This window comes from Bison bison, unplaced genomic scaffold (assembly GCF_000754665.1).
Source record: "Bison bison bison isolate TAMUID 2011002044 unplaced genomic scaffold, Bison_UMD1.0 scf7180017864207, whole genome shotgun sequence".
NCBI lineage: Eukaryota > Metazoa > Chordata > Mammalia > Artiodactyla > Bovidae > Bison > Bison bison.
Genome location: NW_011494779.1, coordinates 1,134,385 through 1,152,641, shown reverse-complemented (window position 1 = coordinate 1,152,641; position 18,257 = coordinate 1,134,385). Strand labels below are relative to the sequence as shown.

Below are 18,257 nucleotides of genomic sequence, written 5' to 3'. Positions count from 1 at the left end.
GATACATTTTTCTTTGAACCATAAACTATTGCTAATTAGTAAATTACTATTAAAATTAATTTATAAGTCTTATCTTCTAGAAGGTTAAATTCCTTCTACCTGCTCATTTTCAGGATTGTCTCAGCTATAATTTTCTGTTTCTTTCATGATCATTTTACAATCAGCTTATCATATTTCCAAAAATATTTTGGGCATTTGATTGACATCTAATTTAATCTATAGATTAAGAATTGATATTCTTATAATATTAAATATTCAACTCTGAGTTCTTGATTTGTTTCTCAGTTTACCTGGTTTTCTTCATAACTTTTGGGAAGATTTATAGCTTGTATGTTTTTTATGAGATTTACTTTTAGGAAAAAAATCTTTTAATGTCCATAATTATATCATTATCTATCTATACATATATCAACCTAAAAAAAATAGTCACAACCTAAAAGTTGAAAGTTGGGTTTTATTTGGTATGGATTATTAGGACTTCAAGCCTGGGAGACAGCATTTTAAGTAACCCTGTGAGAACTTCTCCAAGCAGATGAGGGGAGGAGGCAGATTATATAGAAATTTTGTAACAAAGGGCAGATAGTCTGAACATCAAAAGACTATTGTTAACTAAAGAAAACCAGATATCCTAAGCTAAGGAATTTAGTGCTTTTCTATGCATGGGAAAATGCAAGAGTCTGGGTTCACTGAAATCATTCCTTTCGTGTGCATCTCAGCTATCTGGGGTCAGTATCCTGTGTTATTTCACATCCTGAGCTTCCTTGGGGCTCACCATAGGGAGTGGCTGCAGTCCTGATGGCTGCTAGTTCACAGATACTCTTCTTCCAGAGTTTCCCTTAGGGCTCACCTTAAAGGGCTGCAATCACTGATGACTGGGACATCCTTGTTTACTGATATGGCAAGAAATATTTCATTTCTCATATATATATATATATATCTTTGTTACTGTAGACAGGTCTTTTAAAGGTTACACTTTCTAAAATTTTATTTCTGCTGTATAAAGATACAATTAGCTTTTTAATACTGACTTTATATTCAATGATGTTATTACACTTTTACAAATACTAACAATTTTTTATTGATTACATTCATTTTCCTATATTGATGATCATGTAGCAGGGAAGGGCCAATTTTGACTCCATGTTGGATCTGTTGTTTTGACTTTAACCATTGCTTTTGTTATATAATCTTACATAATGACCTGCTTCAGAGAACCCTGCCCACCTGTGAATGGCTACCGAAAAGAAGAAATTAATACATCCTCTCCTATTTTGTGAGGTAAATGGCCTTTTTATCTTACTTCCTCACCTCCTCCCACTCCCTGATTTTAAAAAAGGAACTGACATCCAGACCCTGATGAGATGGGTATTTGGTAACACTAATCTGCTACCTTCTCTGTCTGCTGGCTTTCTGAATAAAGTCTTTACTCCTTGCCTCAACACCTCATTTGTAAATTTCTTGGCCTGTTGTCCAGTGAGCAGAGCAAGCTTGGACTTGGTAACAATCATACTATTTTCAAACAATGACAGTTTGACATTCTTTCCTTCATTCTTTCCTTCTTTTTTTCTTTTCTCCTTTTTCCTGCCTCCTCTCTCTCTTTCTTTGTTTAATTTCTAACTGTATTGTCTCAGTTCTCTAAATACAACACTTAATGTACAAACTTGTATTTCTAGCTTTTGGATCATTTTTATATACTGCCTGTATTCAGTTTACCATTATTTTGGTTTTGCTTCAAAACTCATGGATGTTTGATCTTAATTTTCCCTTCAGATACTCTTCTGTTATTAGCATCAAGGTTATATTAATCTCATAAAATGACTTAGGAGATATTGTTCCTTATTTTATTTGCTAGGGAAGTTTGTATGAGAATGGAATTGCCCATTAATAAGATAGAATTTGCCTTTAAAATGTGTAGGCCTATTTCTTTTTTCTTTATGGGAAGATTCCTAACTGTTAAACTTATAATGATTATAAGATTATTTAGATTCTCTATTTATTCTTGAAACAATTTTTGTAATTTGTATTGTCCTAGGAATCTGTTCATTTTACCTAATTTCTTAAATATATTGGATATAACAGCATACAACATTTTCATTATCCTTTAATTTCTGTTTATTTTTTGTTTTTTCTTTTATTCAAGCCATGCAAGGTTCAATTGTAACCTTGACTCATCCATCTTTTTTAGTGAAGAAAAGTTATATGGCTAAAAAAAAAAAAAGAAAAGTTACATGGCTCAAAATAGCCTGAAGTTAAAACTCCCTTCCAGATCCTCCCCACCATTCTATGCAAAACAAAGAACTCTCTCATCCAGAGGAAAAAAATGGACATTAAGGATGGTTACACCCAGTTCCCAGCCGGTAACTTTCCACATACATGCCTATATATACTTACTCTTTTCTTGGATAAGTGCAGCAGCTCGATAATCTGACTGCTGCCCCTTCTCGCCTCATTAAAGGTGATCTGTTCCTGTAAAGTGCCGGTCTCCTTTTTCTGAACCTCACCTTCTCTAACTCCCTTACCTTACATTTAGCCTTGCCAGTTTTATTTTGGAGAAGGCAATGGCACCCCACTCCATTACTCTTGCCTGGAAAATCCCATGGATGGAGGAGCCTGGTAGGCTACAGTCCATGGGCTTGCAAAGAGTTGAATACGACTGAGCAACTTCACTTTCACTTTCTATTATATTTCATGAATTTTATTATTTTAAGGTAGTTATTTCTTTCCTTTCATTTTGTTAGAATGTTTCCTGTTGTTCGTTAACTTTTTAAGTTAATGCTCACCTCATGAAGTTTCAACATTTTTCTTTTTAAATTAAAAACATTTAAGACTGTAAGTCTCCCTATAGATAAGTCAATTGATAGGCAGTATTTTCATTGTCATCCAGTTTTGTTTTTTAACTTTCATCTTTGATTCATGTGTTATTTATTTAAAAACAATTCAACTGAGTAAAATATAAAAATCAACAATTCTTAAAAGCAGAAACATTCAACCTAGCAGGTAGATAAGAGTTCTGAAGTTCTATACAGGGCAAGAGATTTTATAGATACAAGGAAGGAGGAACACGGAAGTTGTACTAGACAAAATAAAAAAAGAAGACAGATTAGTTATTGCAAAATTATTTTCCTTTGGCAGGAGTCCACCAGGCAGATTAGCTACCTAGTGCTGATCAGGCAATCCTGATTGACTAGTTTAAAATTCCGTTTCTGGAATAGCCTAAACTATAATTAAGTCCAGGCACAGTTTTAAGTGTTGTGGGAATTAACATATGCTACACTCCATTTGGGGCCTGTATTCTTGTCTTTAACATATGTAAAAGTGTTTGTGTGCATCATTTAACAATTTCTAAGTGTACATGTGATTTTGATTTAGCTTTCTTTAGTTGTGTTAAGTTCCAAAAATCTGTTATTTATAATGAAAAGTCTTTGAAATTCATTGGCACTTGTTTAACGGTTTGATATGTAATCAATGTTTATAAATATTCAGCGGGTGCTTTAAAAAATGTGTTTTCTCCAGTTCTTGGTTAAAATGTTCAATATATTCCATTAGGCATGCTTTTAATATTGTTATTTAGATCTTTTGTATCATTACTGCTATGTACATGATTTGTCAAATATCATGAATGATGTATTAAAATCACCCATTATCATGGTGAATTATCATTTTTCTCTTGCAATTCTGCTGTTATTTTTTTTACAGTACATATTTAAACTTTATAGTACTGGATCTAATAAAGTTTAGAATTGTATCACCCTGCTGAACTGACTGGTATCTTTCTTTGATAAGTTTTAAGTTTATTTTGTCTGATTACAATATAGCTATACCAGCTATCTTTTGGTTAACATTTGTTTAAAGTATCTTTTTTTAACATCATTTTGCTTTCAACCATTCTATATTATTAGGTTATAAGTGTGTCTCTTGGGCTTCCCTGGTGGTTGAGACAGCAAAGAATCTGCCTGCAATGCAGGAGACCCAGGTTTGATCCCTGGATCAGGAAGACCTCCTGGAGAAGGGAATGGCAACCCACTCCAGTATTCTTGCTTGGAGAATCACATGGACTGAGGAGCCTGCAGGCTACAGTCCATAGGGTCACAAAGAGTCGGACACGGCTGAGACACCTTAGCATGCACGTGTTTCTTAAACAGAAGATAGCTGGCTTTTATTTGTTGTATTACAATCTTTGTCCTATAATTGGAAAATTGGATCAAATTATATTTATTATAATTAATATATTCTTTTCCATCGGAGCCAACAGCGAAGCCCATAAATAACATATTTGGATTAATTTTTACAATTTTATTTCTAGAATTTCATTTTTTCTCTTTCCTTATCATTCAGTTCAGTTCAGTTCAGTTGCTCAGTTGTGTCCGACTCTTTGCGACCCCATGAACTACACAGCACGCCAGGCCTCCCTATCCATCACCAACTCTTGGAGTTTACCCAAACTCATATCTATCAAGTCGGTGATGCCATCCAGCCATCTCATCCTCTGTCGTCCCCTTTTCCTCCTGCCCCCAGTCCCTCCAGGCATCAGGGTTTTTTCCAAATGAGTCAACTCTTCGCATGAGGTGGCCAAAGTATTGGAGTTTCAGCTTCAGCATCAGTCCTTCCAAAGAACACCCAGGACTGATCTCCTTTAGGATGGACTGGTTGGATCTCCTTGCAGTCCAAGGGACTCTCAAGAGTCTTCTCCAATACCACAGTTCAAAATTATATTGCCTTTAATTCTAGTTATTTTCCTTATGTAAAACTTGACCTTATACACTTCATTTTTTTTTATGGTTAACTAGTAATTTTTACATGTATAATTAATTTAATAAGGTCTAAAATTAATGTCATTATCCTCCTTTCCAGCAACCTAAGTAAGCGCTTTAGAGTGTTTGAACTCTATTTAATACTTTCCTGAGTTACACATCACCATTGCCTAGTATTTTAGTTGATCTTTTTTATTCCCATACATTTTGTCATCAGTGTTTCCTTAGATTTACCTATATTATTACTATTTTATTTGCTTACTATTTCTTCTTGCATATAAGATCTCATATCTAGTATTATTTTGTTTCAGAAATTCATTCTCAACAAGTTCCTTTAGTGAGAGTTAGGTAGTGATAATTCTCTCAATTTTTGTTTGGCATAGTCTAGCTGGGACCACTTTACTAAGAATTTTTAACTTGGGAATTTTCAGGCTGCACAATTAGTATAAATCTCAGCCCTATATCCATCTGAGGTCTGGTCTGATCATGAATTTTCACTGGAAACTTTTTGGTATAAATTTACGTACCTGAAGTGGAGGCTTAAAAATACATATATATTTATGTATTTATGTTTAGGGAGTAGGAAAGAGTGAAAGTGGGATTTGAGTTTTTTTCTTTTTTTCTAGTTCACCTTTTCACTGCAGATGTTCCTTTTTAGTCATCTCGACTTTATGTAGGAATCTGACCTGGCTTTCACCTTGTTCTGGACTAGGTTTTGTAAGGAGGTTTTGTAAGATTTTGTTAAAATTGAAGCTCTAGATCACCTGGGTTTGATAAGACCTCCTGAGATAGGTAAATGTCACCAGGGCAGCACCACTTTCATCACTCAAATGCCTTTCTGGATTCCTAGCTTTTGGCTTTTCAGATTTTCCTTCCATTTCTTGCTAGCTCAGTGGTGCACTTAAAGGGCCTTTAAAAAATATCAAGAATTTGTAAGTGTTGCATACAAGGACAGCTTTGAAGGGTCTACTCTGCATCCTTCTAGAACTTGCGTTCCACTCTTAATAACTTATGCATAGCAGCCGGGAGGACTACTTTTGTTACCAAAACAGTACCCCTTCCAGGGTCCAAGAGTGAGCTCTTGTCTACCACTCAGAAATGAATTGTCCGAGGAGAAACACATGCTAACAAAGCAAAAGAATATATTGGGAATAGGCATGAGGTGGAAAGCAGGAGAGTAAGGGAACTCAAGAGAACTGTGCTGTCATGAGGCTTACAGTCTTAGGTTTTATGGTGATGGGGTTTGCTTTCTGGGTTGCCTCTGGCCAATCATTTTGCCCCTGCAAAATGATTCAAGACCCTTCCTGGCAGTGCACACATCTGTTAATTAAAGTGGTTTCCAGCACAAGGGTTTCTGGAAGGTTGGCAGAACATATTATGGGCTGGCATCCCCTCCCTCCTTTTGTCCCTTCCCAAATTCTCCCAATTAGTCTTACAAGACATATCAGGGGATGGTATCTCTCACCTTTTTGACCCCTCCTAAATTCTCTGTTAGTTTTTAGCAGCAGCATAGTGTTCCTTATCATGACCTCCTGTTGTGCAGCAACTCATGCCTGGCCAACAGTTCCCTAAAATCTTCTCCTCCATCTCTGTAACTCACCAAACTACCTGACTTTGGAAAACCTCTACAAACCTCGGTTTTCTGAGTTTCCTTATCTAGTGACTCTTTATTAGTTAGTGTTAGTTGCTCAGTTGTGCCTGACTCTTTGCGACCCCATGGACTGCAGCCTACCAGGCTCCTCTGTCCATGAGATTTTCCAGGCAAGGATACTGGAGTGGGTTGCCATTTCCTTCTCCAGGGGATCTTCCCAACCCAGGGATCGAACCTGGGTCTCCTGCACTGCAGGCAGATTCTTTACCAACTGAGCTACAAGGGAAGCCCCTGACTCTTTATTAGGTCTATTATAAAAGAAATCTTCCCAGTTTAACCTCTGTCTAGGAAGACATTTGGCATTTTTGATATAACCCTTAAATTTCTGGGGAACTTTAATGAGATTAAGCTTTCTTGTAGGAAACACACACTTGACCAACAGCTAGAAGTCTCATTCTAAAAGTAACTTGGCACTTTTTTTTGTTGTTAACTGTATACTCTATATCCAGTCTTTTTCTCTATGAAACAACCTTATCAAAAGTGAATTTTGAATTGGATTCCTGCAGTTTTTTTTTAATTGCAATTGAATAGACTTAAATCTATGACATATGCTCTGTTAAGAATAGTCTGAAAAGTTTTCATTAACAAATCTTAATTTTTAAGACAATTTAAATGAATTAGCTTTGTTTTTATGTTTCAACTCTAAGTTCAGAGGCACTATAAACAAATCAGACCATCTTTGTTTCTACCAGAAATAAGATATTCCTGAACTGCAAGGATAAATATTACCTTCCAAAGGAAAATTTTCTTTTTAAAAGTTTTGTGCAAATTTGAAAACAGAACCTAGCTTGAAAAATTCAAATAAAAATGTTAGGACCAGGACTGAGTTTTACTTACATTTCCTGTTGATATGCAAACTTGGTGATTATTCTGGCCAAGGTATTCCCCCTCCACCACCAACTTTCATCACATATTAATCAGAAGAAATGTATTAAACTTTTAACGTACATGGCTCCTTATGAAGAAACTGAAGACTGACTACATTAAAAAAAAAAGAGACTTTTCTAGCTCATTTTAATTTATTGTTAATTACATAAGGTTGAAATAACATTCTGATGATTTAGCTGAAAAGTAATAAAAATTAAGTACTAGAGTGTTAGAAAAATCTAGATTTCTCACAGATTGAGTAAATCACCTATGTTTCACTCTTTTCTGTAAAGTGAGAATAAGAGTAACTCTTATTTGAGTCAAAATGAACTGGGTTCAAATTCCTGAGCTGAGTTCCTTATGCTTATTTGTGGGGTAATTACATTCATATTGTAATATTGTGAGGATTAAGTAGTGTCTGCACCATGCATCTAGAAAGAGTAGAGAACAGAGGTTTGAGGAGAGTACTTTTGATTTTGCTATATAATCTAATTATACAATGATTGTTCTTTTTCTTAATGTCTCTCCATTGTATCCCATTTGCCCTTTCATTAGCAAGTATCACTTTTTCTCTTAGCTTTTCAGCTTTCTTTGTTATGAGAAAGATTCAAAATTTGTTAATGCAAAGGGACTTCTCTCAAGCACTGAGTCATTGTGATGTTAAAAACAGTAACGGGAAATGCAGGAAAACGCAACCTGAATTCCAGTATGAATACCCCAGGATGTGTCATGTGTGTATATGTGTGTACATATGTTGACAAACATAGGAAAAAGACATCGATGTTAAAGCTACCTATGTACCTGGCATTGATTAACTGAACCAAAAATTATTGAAGCAAAAAATTAAAAAAAAACGAAATTAGAAGAGGTTTAGTTCTTCTAAGCTAAACTGTTTTTTGTGCCTTTGAAAAGGAATCACATGTCTTACATGAAAATGGTATGTTGCTTGACTGCATTAAAATGATGAGGGTCCAGCAGACACATTATAGCTAATTAAAAAAAATTTTTTTTATTTTATATAGCTAATTTTAATAGGTAGAGCAGACACACTTGAGTTTCTTTTTCTCACTCCCCATTCCAGCCCCCCAGGTATGCACATTACAAGATTCCCTAGAGTCAGAAGATGGAAGTGGAGAGTTTCACTACAGATTGTAGCTCTGGACATCCCCAAGAAAAAGAAAGGAAGGGAAGAAAGAGACGAGAGGGTAAGCAAAGAGGAAGGGAGGAAAAGGAACAGAAGGAGAGAAGGAATAAAGGGAGCGAGGGATTGAAAGAAAAGAACGAAAGAAAACACATAAATGAAGGAGGGAAAGAAAATAAAGAAAAAATGAGAAAGGAAGGAAGCTTCGCTCATGGGAACGAGAAAAAGGGAGTGTGAGGAGAATTGTTTTTGTCTCAGGTCCATTAGGAAGAGAAATAGAACCTTTATCAGCACAACAGAATCTCGAAGAAGCAATGTATTGTTTTCTTGAAAGCCCAGAAGCTAAGCAATTCCAAGAATGTTTGGCAAAGACCTTTTGAGAAGGGTGAGGTAGGGGACGAGTGGGGAGGACTTTCTCATACCCCTAGCCCGCAGCCCTGGCCCCATCACAGGATGTGGCAGGATTTGGGAGACTTAGAGGAAACCTTCAGGTCACTCAGGGAACTGCTCCTCTCGCTGGTCCTGCAGTAGCAAGGCGGGGTGGGGGGTGGGGGGTGGGGGGTGAGAGCGCCCAGACGCGCGGGGCGCGGAGATGTGCGAGTGGCGAAGCTGGACCCAGCGCAGGCGGGAGCAGCCGCCCAACTCCCGGCGCGGGATCTGCTGAGAGGCCACGGTGAGTCTCTCCGGATGCGGGTCAGGAGATGCCCTGGTTCCCCGTGGCCCCCGGGGCCCCGGCCGAGGCGGGCCCGGAACCTCCCTGGAGTCCGGCCTGGGCTCTGCGCTGCCACCAGCTGCCGGGAGCCCGCGCTGCTCCGGGCGCGCCTGGGCGGACGCACCTACCCACCCGCGCTCTGCGGGACTCCCCGCCGGCCGCCGGCCCCGTGCGCTCATTGGTCGGGGATGTGTCTGCTCAGCAGCCGCCAACTTCCCCCGAATCCCACGGGTGAGTCCCGGGAGAGCGAGCGGGCACCTGGGAGCTGAGGGAGATGGGTCCAAAGGACGTGAGATCTCCCCTGGGGCGGTGGGAGCTGTTGGGACGACAGCTGGAGGGCAGAGCTGGCCGCGGGGCGCGGCTGCCCGGGAGGTGCACGGAACCGGGTTGACGACTCAGGTCCGGCGCGATCAGAGCGCCCGCGACCCTGCGGGCGAGGGAGGCGTGCCCTGGGAAAAGCCGAAACAGACTTAAAGAGTGAGGGACCAGGGCAGAGAGGGTAACCTGGAGGAGGGCTCTGCAAGTGATGTGAGGTCGACTCTTCAGGTTCATTTCCATAGCTTTCTTGCAGCCTCTTCCTCGGAGAGTTAGGTCTGGTTACTGAGTTCAGCGGTACCAGATTGCAGCGGGGCTGATTTGGGGACTGGGCATTTGCCATTCCGCTGGACAGACAGTGTTATTGTATATTTAAAGTAAGGTTTGTTTTCATTTTGGTTTCTGTCAGATTTTCTTCCTTTTTGTAGCTCACTTTTCTATTTTTACTTTCCCTAACCTGAAGATCTTTTTATTATCCCACCTCTTCATCTTGCTTTGAACCTTAGTTTCCTCTTACATAATTTATGCTGATAGAGTGCTTAAATCTCTCGAGGGTTGGTTGGTGGGAGTGGGTGGGTAGTTCTTTAGCAGATGAAAGTTTCCTTAATCGGTCTCAACCAGTTTGTATTATTCGAACAAAAGGGTAATTGCAACTGAACTGTTCTCTTTAGCCGCTTGATCAAGCCTATTCCTCCCCAATATACGATGCAAATAGTAATTTTATTAAACTGAAAAGTAGTACCTTGATTTGCAGTGTCAGCATTTGGAAGTTGCTAATCCGCAAATCGGCTACGAAGCCATCTACCTTGCATTATTGGTGGGTTTCAGCACTTACAGAAATATTGTCCCACAGTTTCTTGCGCTCCATGCTGTGTCTTTTGTTGTATAGCTGCTATACTGCATATGGGAGTAATGTGGTTGGGACTTTGTGCTCAGAACTCCGTATATTATTAATAGATCCTGGAAATACCTTCAAGTTAATGTCTGAGCAAACAAGGAGGTGATTTCTCTAGCATATGTGCCTCCTCAGATCTGCAGCTACCCTCTAGTACATGTGCTGCCCTCTAAATATGGGACCCATTACCATCTTTTTGTGAACATAAGTATAGTTGATTTATATGTGTCAGTTTCAGGCATATAGCATAGTGGTTCAGTATTTTTGCAGATTATACTCCCCTACAGGTGGAACCTGTTTCTCTTGCTTTCTATGCCTCAGTTTCCATAATACAAACTGTAATTGCATAGATTAACCTCAGGGACTAGTAGAAAAATGTTAATGTACTGTGAAGATGAACATTGCTTGGATTTATAGACTTCTTTTTAACAAACCAGTTACCCTCTGGATTCTTTGATGATGTGATAAAAGTAACGTGTATGCTCAACTGGCATAAAAATTGCTACTTTATATTGCTTTGAAACTCAGTTTCTACCTAGGCAAAATAATCATTTTTTTCTTTTGGAGATGTTGTCTGAAGTCTGCAGTTTGTTAGGTTAGACATTCTATTTCTCTTCTCGTAGAAGTATCTACTTTTTTGCTTGAACTTGCCAACACATCTCCAATTGAGGTGAAATACTTTAAGGATGTAGATATGTTTTGGCATATCCTGCTTTATATGGGACTAAAAGTATCAGCTGTATAATTTTTATATTCTTTTGTATAATTGCCTCCTTTACCCCTCTCTAAAACGGGTTGGGTGTGATTGCATTGGGTATCTAAGTATCTGAGAGATGGTGGTAAGTTTCTTCCTGAAATTCAAGATATTGACACTTATTTTCATATAAGAAAATAGTGAATCCACTGGAATTGACTGGAAATGAATGACAAAGTTGATTAGGTGGTTAAACATGCCTGCCTCCTTTTTGCTTTGCTAAGTGCTGTTGAAAAATGTGTCTTAGGAGCAAAGATTGCAAATTTACTGGGCGTTTACAAAAGGGCAGATGGAGAGTTCAGTTCAGTTCAGTCGCTCAGTCGTGTCCGACTCTTTGCGACCCCATGAATCACAGCACGCCAGGCCTCCCTGTCCATCACCAACTCCCAGAGTTCACTCAGACTCACGCCTATCGAGTCGGTGATGCCATCCAGCCATCTCATCCGCTGTCATCCCCTTCTCCTGCCCCCAGTCCCTCCCAGCATCAGAGTCTTTTCCAATGAGTCAACTCTTCACATGAGGTGGCCAAAGTACCGGAGTTTCAGCTTTAGCATCATTCCTTCCAAAGAAATCCCAGGGGTTAGCATGTAGTTAAAAAATGATATTCTTTTGATGCAGGTAGAAGGACTAAACAGCCTCAGTCACGGCCTTCATTTACCCCTGTAACAATTTCTGCTGCCTTAGGTGCAGAACCATTAAGAGCTCAACTGCTTCAGTACCCCAATCTCATGGGTAAGGAGGAGAAACCTGGGAAAAGTATCCCAGAAGACAGAAAGATACACATGCCTACTAGTTTTCCTGTATAGTGGAAGCCTGGTGGCGCCAAAGAGCACCTTTAATTTAACCCCATGGCTGCCCTGGTTCCTGGCCCTAAGTTTTGCTAGAGAAACCGACGTTTCTAAGAAGGAACTAAAAAGAGAAGTGGGTCATAATGTATCAGAGAATGTTTCTCTAAATTGTCTTCTGAACTATTATTAGAGAAGGGAGAGAAATATTCAGGAAAGGGAAATACTCAAGTAAATGTGATTAATATTAAGATGTTTTTGAAGTCAGTCTTGAATTCATCTGGGAGAAGTGGGAAAATTATTCTTTTTATTGTTTATCTTTCTGTACAGCATACAAGTGTTCACTTTGTCCCCCATTTTCTTTCCCCACCTACCTCCCCTGTTAAAACTCCAAGGACTACTATCAGTGCAATTCCATATCGTAACCCAAGAAAGAGGCTGTGAGATGAAGCCTCATGTTATGGTAACATGAGTTACATAACCATTAAGACATTTTAACATTCAGGTACATTACATTCCGTTTTTATTGAGTAGACCCGGTTTTCATGGTCTAATAAAATATTTTTATTTGATAGTCTGTCCTTGGTTATAGCCTCATGTAATCAAGGGGACAGCATACTTAAAAATCGGTATCCAGAAATTTCAAGTCCAGTTGTGGTTCACTTAGTAATAACTCACTAGGCATATTAAATTCCTAGTTATCTGCTGGATCATCCAGGCCTTCCTTTAAACATAGAATCCTTATCTACTTTATCCTGTGCCTCAGTTTCCACAAAACACACTCAGAAGATTACAAAGATTTCTAACAGTAAGAGCATCTCTGAGCAGTCATTTCATCTGGGAACTAAATTATATGCTTAATTTGCATCAGGCTATAAACAGTTAATCTTTTAGTTTACGATCCTTTTTTCTACAATCAGCCAGGAAAATTGAAGTTGTCTGTTCTAAGCTTTGGTAAATGGCTGATAAAGAGTCACTAGGCCTCTAAAAGAAACATAATGAAATTTAATATTTAGGCTTATATCCCTTTAATTTTACCCCCTGGACTTCTGCAATAAGGTTTATTTTATTTTTTTTTTTTTGCAATAAGGTTTAAAGTAGCTATCTTTCTATGACGATTCAATTTTATTTCAAAATGTATTCTTTGTAATTGTGTTCTTTGAAATGTGTTCATTGTAAATGTATTCTTAGTTGTGTAGCTCTGGGCAAGTTACCTGGTTTTTCTTTGCCCCACTTTCCTAAGGTATAGAACTGGAATATTAAAATCCAACTCACAAAGATTCAGAGAATAAGCACATGCAAAGCACTAAGAACTATGAATGACACAGGGGAAGTAATAAATGTCACCTATTATTAGTAGAAGTATTAATATTAGTAATTTAAAAACAAGTTAAATAAGTATCTTGTTATCTTGACCTGCAAGGTTGAATTTTTTTTAATCATATTTTTTCCTTCTTTAGTTGCACAAGGAAGCTGTGATTGTGGTTAATATCTCTCATCCCAGGTTGTAAACCATGACTTTTGGTCCAGTGAATGACCATCTCCAAGACGGTCTAACTAGTTAATAGATACTCATGTTAGCAGTTGTAATTTGGAACTGTAAAAATAAAAGACTTTTTAAGACTGAAAAAAAACTACCACATATGTTTGTTCATTTTTGTTTTTATCTTTATTCACATTTCAAATTATTATTTAGTCAAAACCACAAAGTATTAGATGTTGATTTCCAAGCTTGTAAAAGAAGACAGTGGAACAAGATATAAAATTCACCTTTGATGTTGTCCAAAGTTCAGAAGGGTGAGTTTAAAAATTTCCTTAATGGTACAGAAGTTACTTGCTTATGAACCGCTGAAAAAATTCTATGTGAGTATTTAAGCAACTTTCCTTGTCTAATTTTGCTTGGATCTTTAGTGATATGTCAAAAAACCCGAAAGATTGTGGCCAGGATCTGTCTAATTTATATGACTATATACTCCTTGCTTTCAGAATCAAAATTTTGACTTTCAGCAAAAAAACTTCTATTTCTAATTTTATACTGAGTTAGCCTTTTACTGAAGAAAGCAATGGCAACCCACTCCATTACTCTTGCCTGGAGAATCCCATGGACGGAGGAGCCTAGTGGGCTGCAGTCCATGGGGTCGCTAAGAGTCTGACACGACTGAGTGACTTCACTTTCACTCTTCACTTTCATGCATTGGAGAAGGAAATGGCAACCCACTCCAGTGTTCTTGCCTGGAGAATCCCAGGGACAGCGGAGCCTGGAGGGCTGCCGTCTATGGGGTCGCACAGAGTCAGACACGACTGAAGTGACTTAGCAGCAGCAGCAGTCTTTTACTTTTATTCAGCCACGTTAGGCATTTAGAAAATTGTGTATAGATCTCTTCGTTTTATCTATTTATTTGTTATGACTAGTTTTTAAAAATTAAGAAACAGTTTTTTGCAGATTTTAGGTAATGGGCAGATCAGAAAGTCAGATGGATATAACTGATATCAACACACCAAAGCCAAAGAAGAAACAGAGATGGACCCCATTGGAGATCAGCCTCTCCGTCCTTGTCCTGCTGCTCACCATCATTGCAGTGACAATGATAGCTCTCTATGCAACCTATGATGGTGAGTTATTCCCACACTCATGCCCACAAACATGCAGAAGAGAGTGAAGTCTTTATCCTAGACTTTCCCCATCTATTAAACAATAGGTTAAGGAGAGAGACACTTAAAGACTGTGTGATATAAAGATTCATTTATAAAATGTAATATCAATATGCCAAAGCAATTAACTTTGACTAAAGTACAATGATTTTTTATGCTTGAACTAAGTTATTAATTGCCAAGTATAGTTAGTGCACTCATACTTATTTTATGAAGATTCTAATGTATAATTTTACATGATGAAAATGTTCACAATTTTAAAACCAACTTCATTTGGTCAACTTTTGTTGTGTCATTGAAATTCCAAACAGCTTTACGAGAATTTAAGAGGTCTAATTTGAGTCTTAAAAGTTTTTCACAAATGGGAAAAAAAAATGGTATGGTTATCAGACTAAAACAACTGATATTTCAATTAAATAGTACTAAGGGCTTAGGGGACAGAGATGATATAAGAAATACATTCTCTTCATTTAAAAATGTAGGATTTGCTTATTTTATTCCTCTTTATTTTCTTCTAACTTCTGTCAGTGGTATATAATACTTGGGGTTTAATTCTTGCTCTAAGGAATTGATTATTTAATTGATAGTTTATAAAAGAAGAAAAGGTAGGGAGAAAATAGAAAACATGTATTGCAAGTATTTATGCATATATCTTCCTTTTTCTAGATGGTATTTGCAAGTCATCAGAGTGCATAAAATCAGGTAAGAATATGGTTTTTAAATTGAATAGTTTTATAATTAATGTATAAATATTTAAAAATCCAAGGCTAATATATCTCTATATTTGTGTATATTTTTATTTATTATAAATCACTAATTTATAGTCAAAGAAAATAAAAATACATTTAAGTAGTAGATAGTTAATTTATTCATTCTAAAAAGGAATTCACTCATTTGAACCCCAGAGTATATGGTAGGGTAGAGATGGAGAACTGTGTCTCTAGCTTTATGAAGCTTGCCTTATAATTGGAGAAAGAAAATCAGCACATTGAAATGGCACACGTCGTATCATTTAGTTTTAAATTTCTCAATGCAGATCATAAGCAAGGTAGAGAAACTGAGATTTGGGAGGGGTCTTAAAGCAGGGCTGGGATGTGGAAACGGAAGTACAGAAGAGAAAATTCTAAACTAGGAGAAAAGACAGGAATAAATCATGTAGAAAAGCAGTGAAAGTATAGACTTGATAGATAAAAGTTACAGAGAGCATTGAAAATTCATGTTTAGCCCTGATTTTGTAGTAGGAGTGGAAAGGATATTTTCCTAAACAGATCACTCAATAAGGCAATAGTTGGAAGGTGATTCTGGGAATGCTAGGGTAGGTGGACTGAGTGAGAAGCTAGGGAGAGTAGGCAGGTAGGGACTGCTTCTGTAAGTCAGATGTGAACTGAGGAGGGCTACCTACGGTGGGATGAAAAAGCAATGAAACAATTGGATGGCTCAATAGCACTGACTTGCTAAAGGAAGGATATGAATAATTTGAACATGACACCAAGTATGAAACCTCAAGGGACTTGGCGACTGTGGCAGTTCACACAGAAACAATGAAGTTAGGTAAGTTTGTTTTCGGGGGCGGTGTGATTAACGTGGATTTAGATCTGTTGGGTCTAAGTCAGGGGTAATATCGAAGTGAAGATTGACAGTAAGACAGTAAAGATGCAGTGGATTTAGGGTCTGTCAGCCAAGAGGGGATGGTTGAAGCCTTGGGAATAGCTGAGTTCTTAAAAGGAGAAGTATAAGGTTGAAATTAAGAGGACATCAAGAATTAGAGTAGAAGGAGAAGAAAAATCAGCAAAGGGAACAGAGAAGTATATGATGCTTTTAGACGTCATATCAATTAGAGTGTGGTGAAAAAAAGAACATTTTGACAAAGAGAAGAAAGGTGGTCGCAGATATGTGAACACCTTGGATATGGACATAATATATATGCCCTTTAGCAAGAGGTTCTAAACTTCCTTTCTAGTGTCTACATTTCTTCTAAGAAATAACCTGTCACAAATTAAACGTTTTCTGTTGGACTGTCTTATGTGGTTTTTTGTTATTTACTGATTTGTGCAGAATAATGATAGGAAAACTATGGGATTATAGGTTGTAGTCTAATGTCCTGAGTGTATATGTGCTCTTTTTGCTTACCCTTCCCCAACCACTGGATCTTAAGGGCACTAGCCATATAGACATTTTGGGACATGATGTGGGTAGCTTAAGGGCAACCTGATTAGGATACCAGCCATTTGCTCCTCAGCATAACAACACATACTTCCCATCCAAAAGCCTTCCCAGAAACCAAAGAGTTTCCTTATTCCTCAGGGGAATGGCTACACAGGTCCCTTGGCTGGGTGGTATCCAGGGTCTCTGTGCTAAAGCTGGTAATGCTCAAGTTGTTTGTCTGAATTACTGTTTGCCCTCTCCCTGGGTCCCATCCCTCCTTTCTCTTTACCAGTTCCCTATGATATGCTCATGCTGTTCAGTTTTGAAAAAACCCCACTTACGTGTTGACTTCTAATTATCTCTGTTTTTCAATACACTTGACAGACCTATTAAGTCCCTTAATCTGTAGATTCTCTCAGACACTCTTTTTTTCCCTCTCACTTTTTTTTCTTGGATTTTATTTTTGAAGAAACTAGATCCTTTGATTCCTAGGATTTGTAGGATCACCTACAATCTAGGTGATTGTACCCTAGAGATCTGAGCAGGTTTCTTCAGTGATACCCACCCATTGAGCAATGTGACATTTGGAATCTGAAATCTTACACGTGACTTAATGTTTAGGGGTAAGGCTCTGGCTCTTTTTGATAGTGGCTGCCAGGCTTAACTCATTAAAATGTATTTAAACTGGATCCTTTAATTGTAGCTTAGAAATCATACCAAATGTAAAAAATACCTCATAGAACTGTATCTTGGCAGAGAAATGTATACAGTAGGAATAACTTCAGTGATAAACAAGATTGCTGAATAGCTGTATGTTTTTCTTCATTCTGCTTTGTTGATTCACAAGCTGTTAAGAATACGTTTGTATTCCTAGTTACTATTCCTCCCTGGGGGAAGAATGGTGAAACTTACACTTATGGATAGAGTTTTCATGCTCTACTTACACACACACACACACACACACACACAGTCCTCTACTGGTTAGAAAATATTTTCTGTGTCAGAAAATACAACTGTCAGTTTTGGAAGTTTCTATAGATTAAGAAAACTCTGGGGGAAATTTTGGAAAGAAAAAAAAAGTGAGAAAGTGAAAGAGGGGAATGGATGGAAAAGAAAAGAAAGATGGAGAAAAGGATGTTGAAAAAAATATAAAGTCTCCCACCAGCAATTCTATAGATTACTTTAAAAGGTTCAGTTCAGATCAGTTCAGTTCAGTCACTCAGTGGTGTCCAATTCTTTGCAACCCCATGAATCACAGCATGCCAGACCTCCCTGTCCATCAGCATTTCCCGGAGTTCACTCAAATTCACGTCCATCGAGTTGGTGATGCCATCCAGCCATCTCATCCTCTGTCGTCCCCTTCTCCTCCTGCCGCCAATCCTCCCAGCATCAGAGTCTTTTCCAGTGAGTCAACACTTCATATGAGGTGGCCAAAGTACTGGAGTTTCAGCTTTAGCATCATTCCTTCCAAAGAACACCCAGGGCTGATCTCCTTTAGAATGGACTGGTTGGATCTCCTTGCAGTCCAAGGGACTCTCAAGAGTCTTCTCCAACACCACAGTTCAAAAACATCAATTCTTCAGCACTCA

General features: G+C 38.1%; 1 protein-coding gene across 8 annotated transcripts in view; it reads left to right on the top strand.

The window, feature by feature from the left end:
- Positions 1 to 8,862: 8,862 nt before the first annotated feature.
- The window catches only part of MME (membrane metallo-endopeptidase), a 119,800-nt gene continuing 110,405 nt past the window's right edge, over positions 8,863 to 18,257 (top strand). Inside the window, exons 1-3 of one of the 8 annotated variants that reach the window (XM_010844740.1) lie at positions 8,863 to 9,083; positions 14,315 to 14,484; positions 15,190 to 15,225. In XM_010844740.1, coding sequence (XP_010843042.1) covers positions 14,325 to 14,484; positions 15,190 to 15,225 — 196 coding nt within the window. In that variant the 5' untranslated portion in view covers positions 8,863 to 9,083; positions 14,315 to 14,324. Of the gene's footprint in view, positions 9,084 to 9,246; positions 9,354 to 9,383; positions 9,815 to 10,205; positions 10,255 to 13,574; positions 13,735 to 14,314; positions 14,485 to 15,189; positions 15,226 to 18,257 lie in introns of those variants that run through there. The other 7 variants (XM_010844742.1, XM_010844743.1, XM_010844739.1 and 4 more) reach the window with 7 other exon arrangements.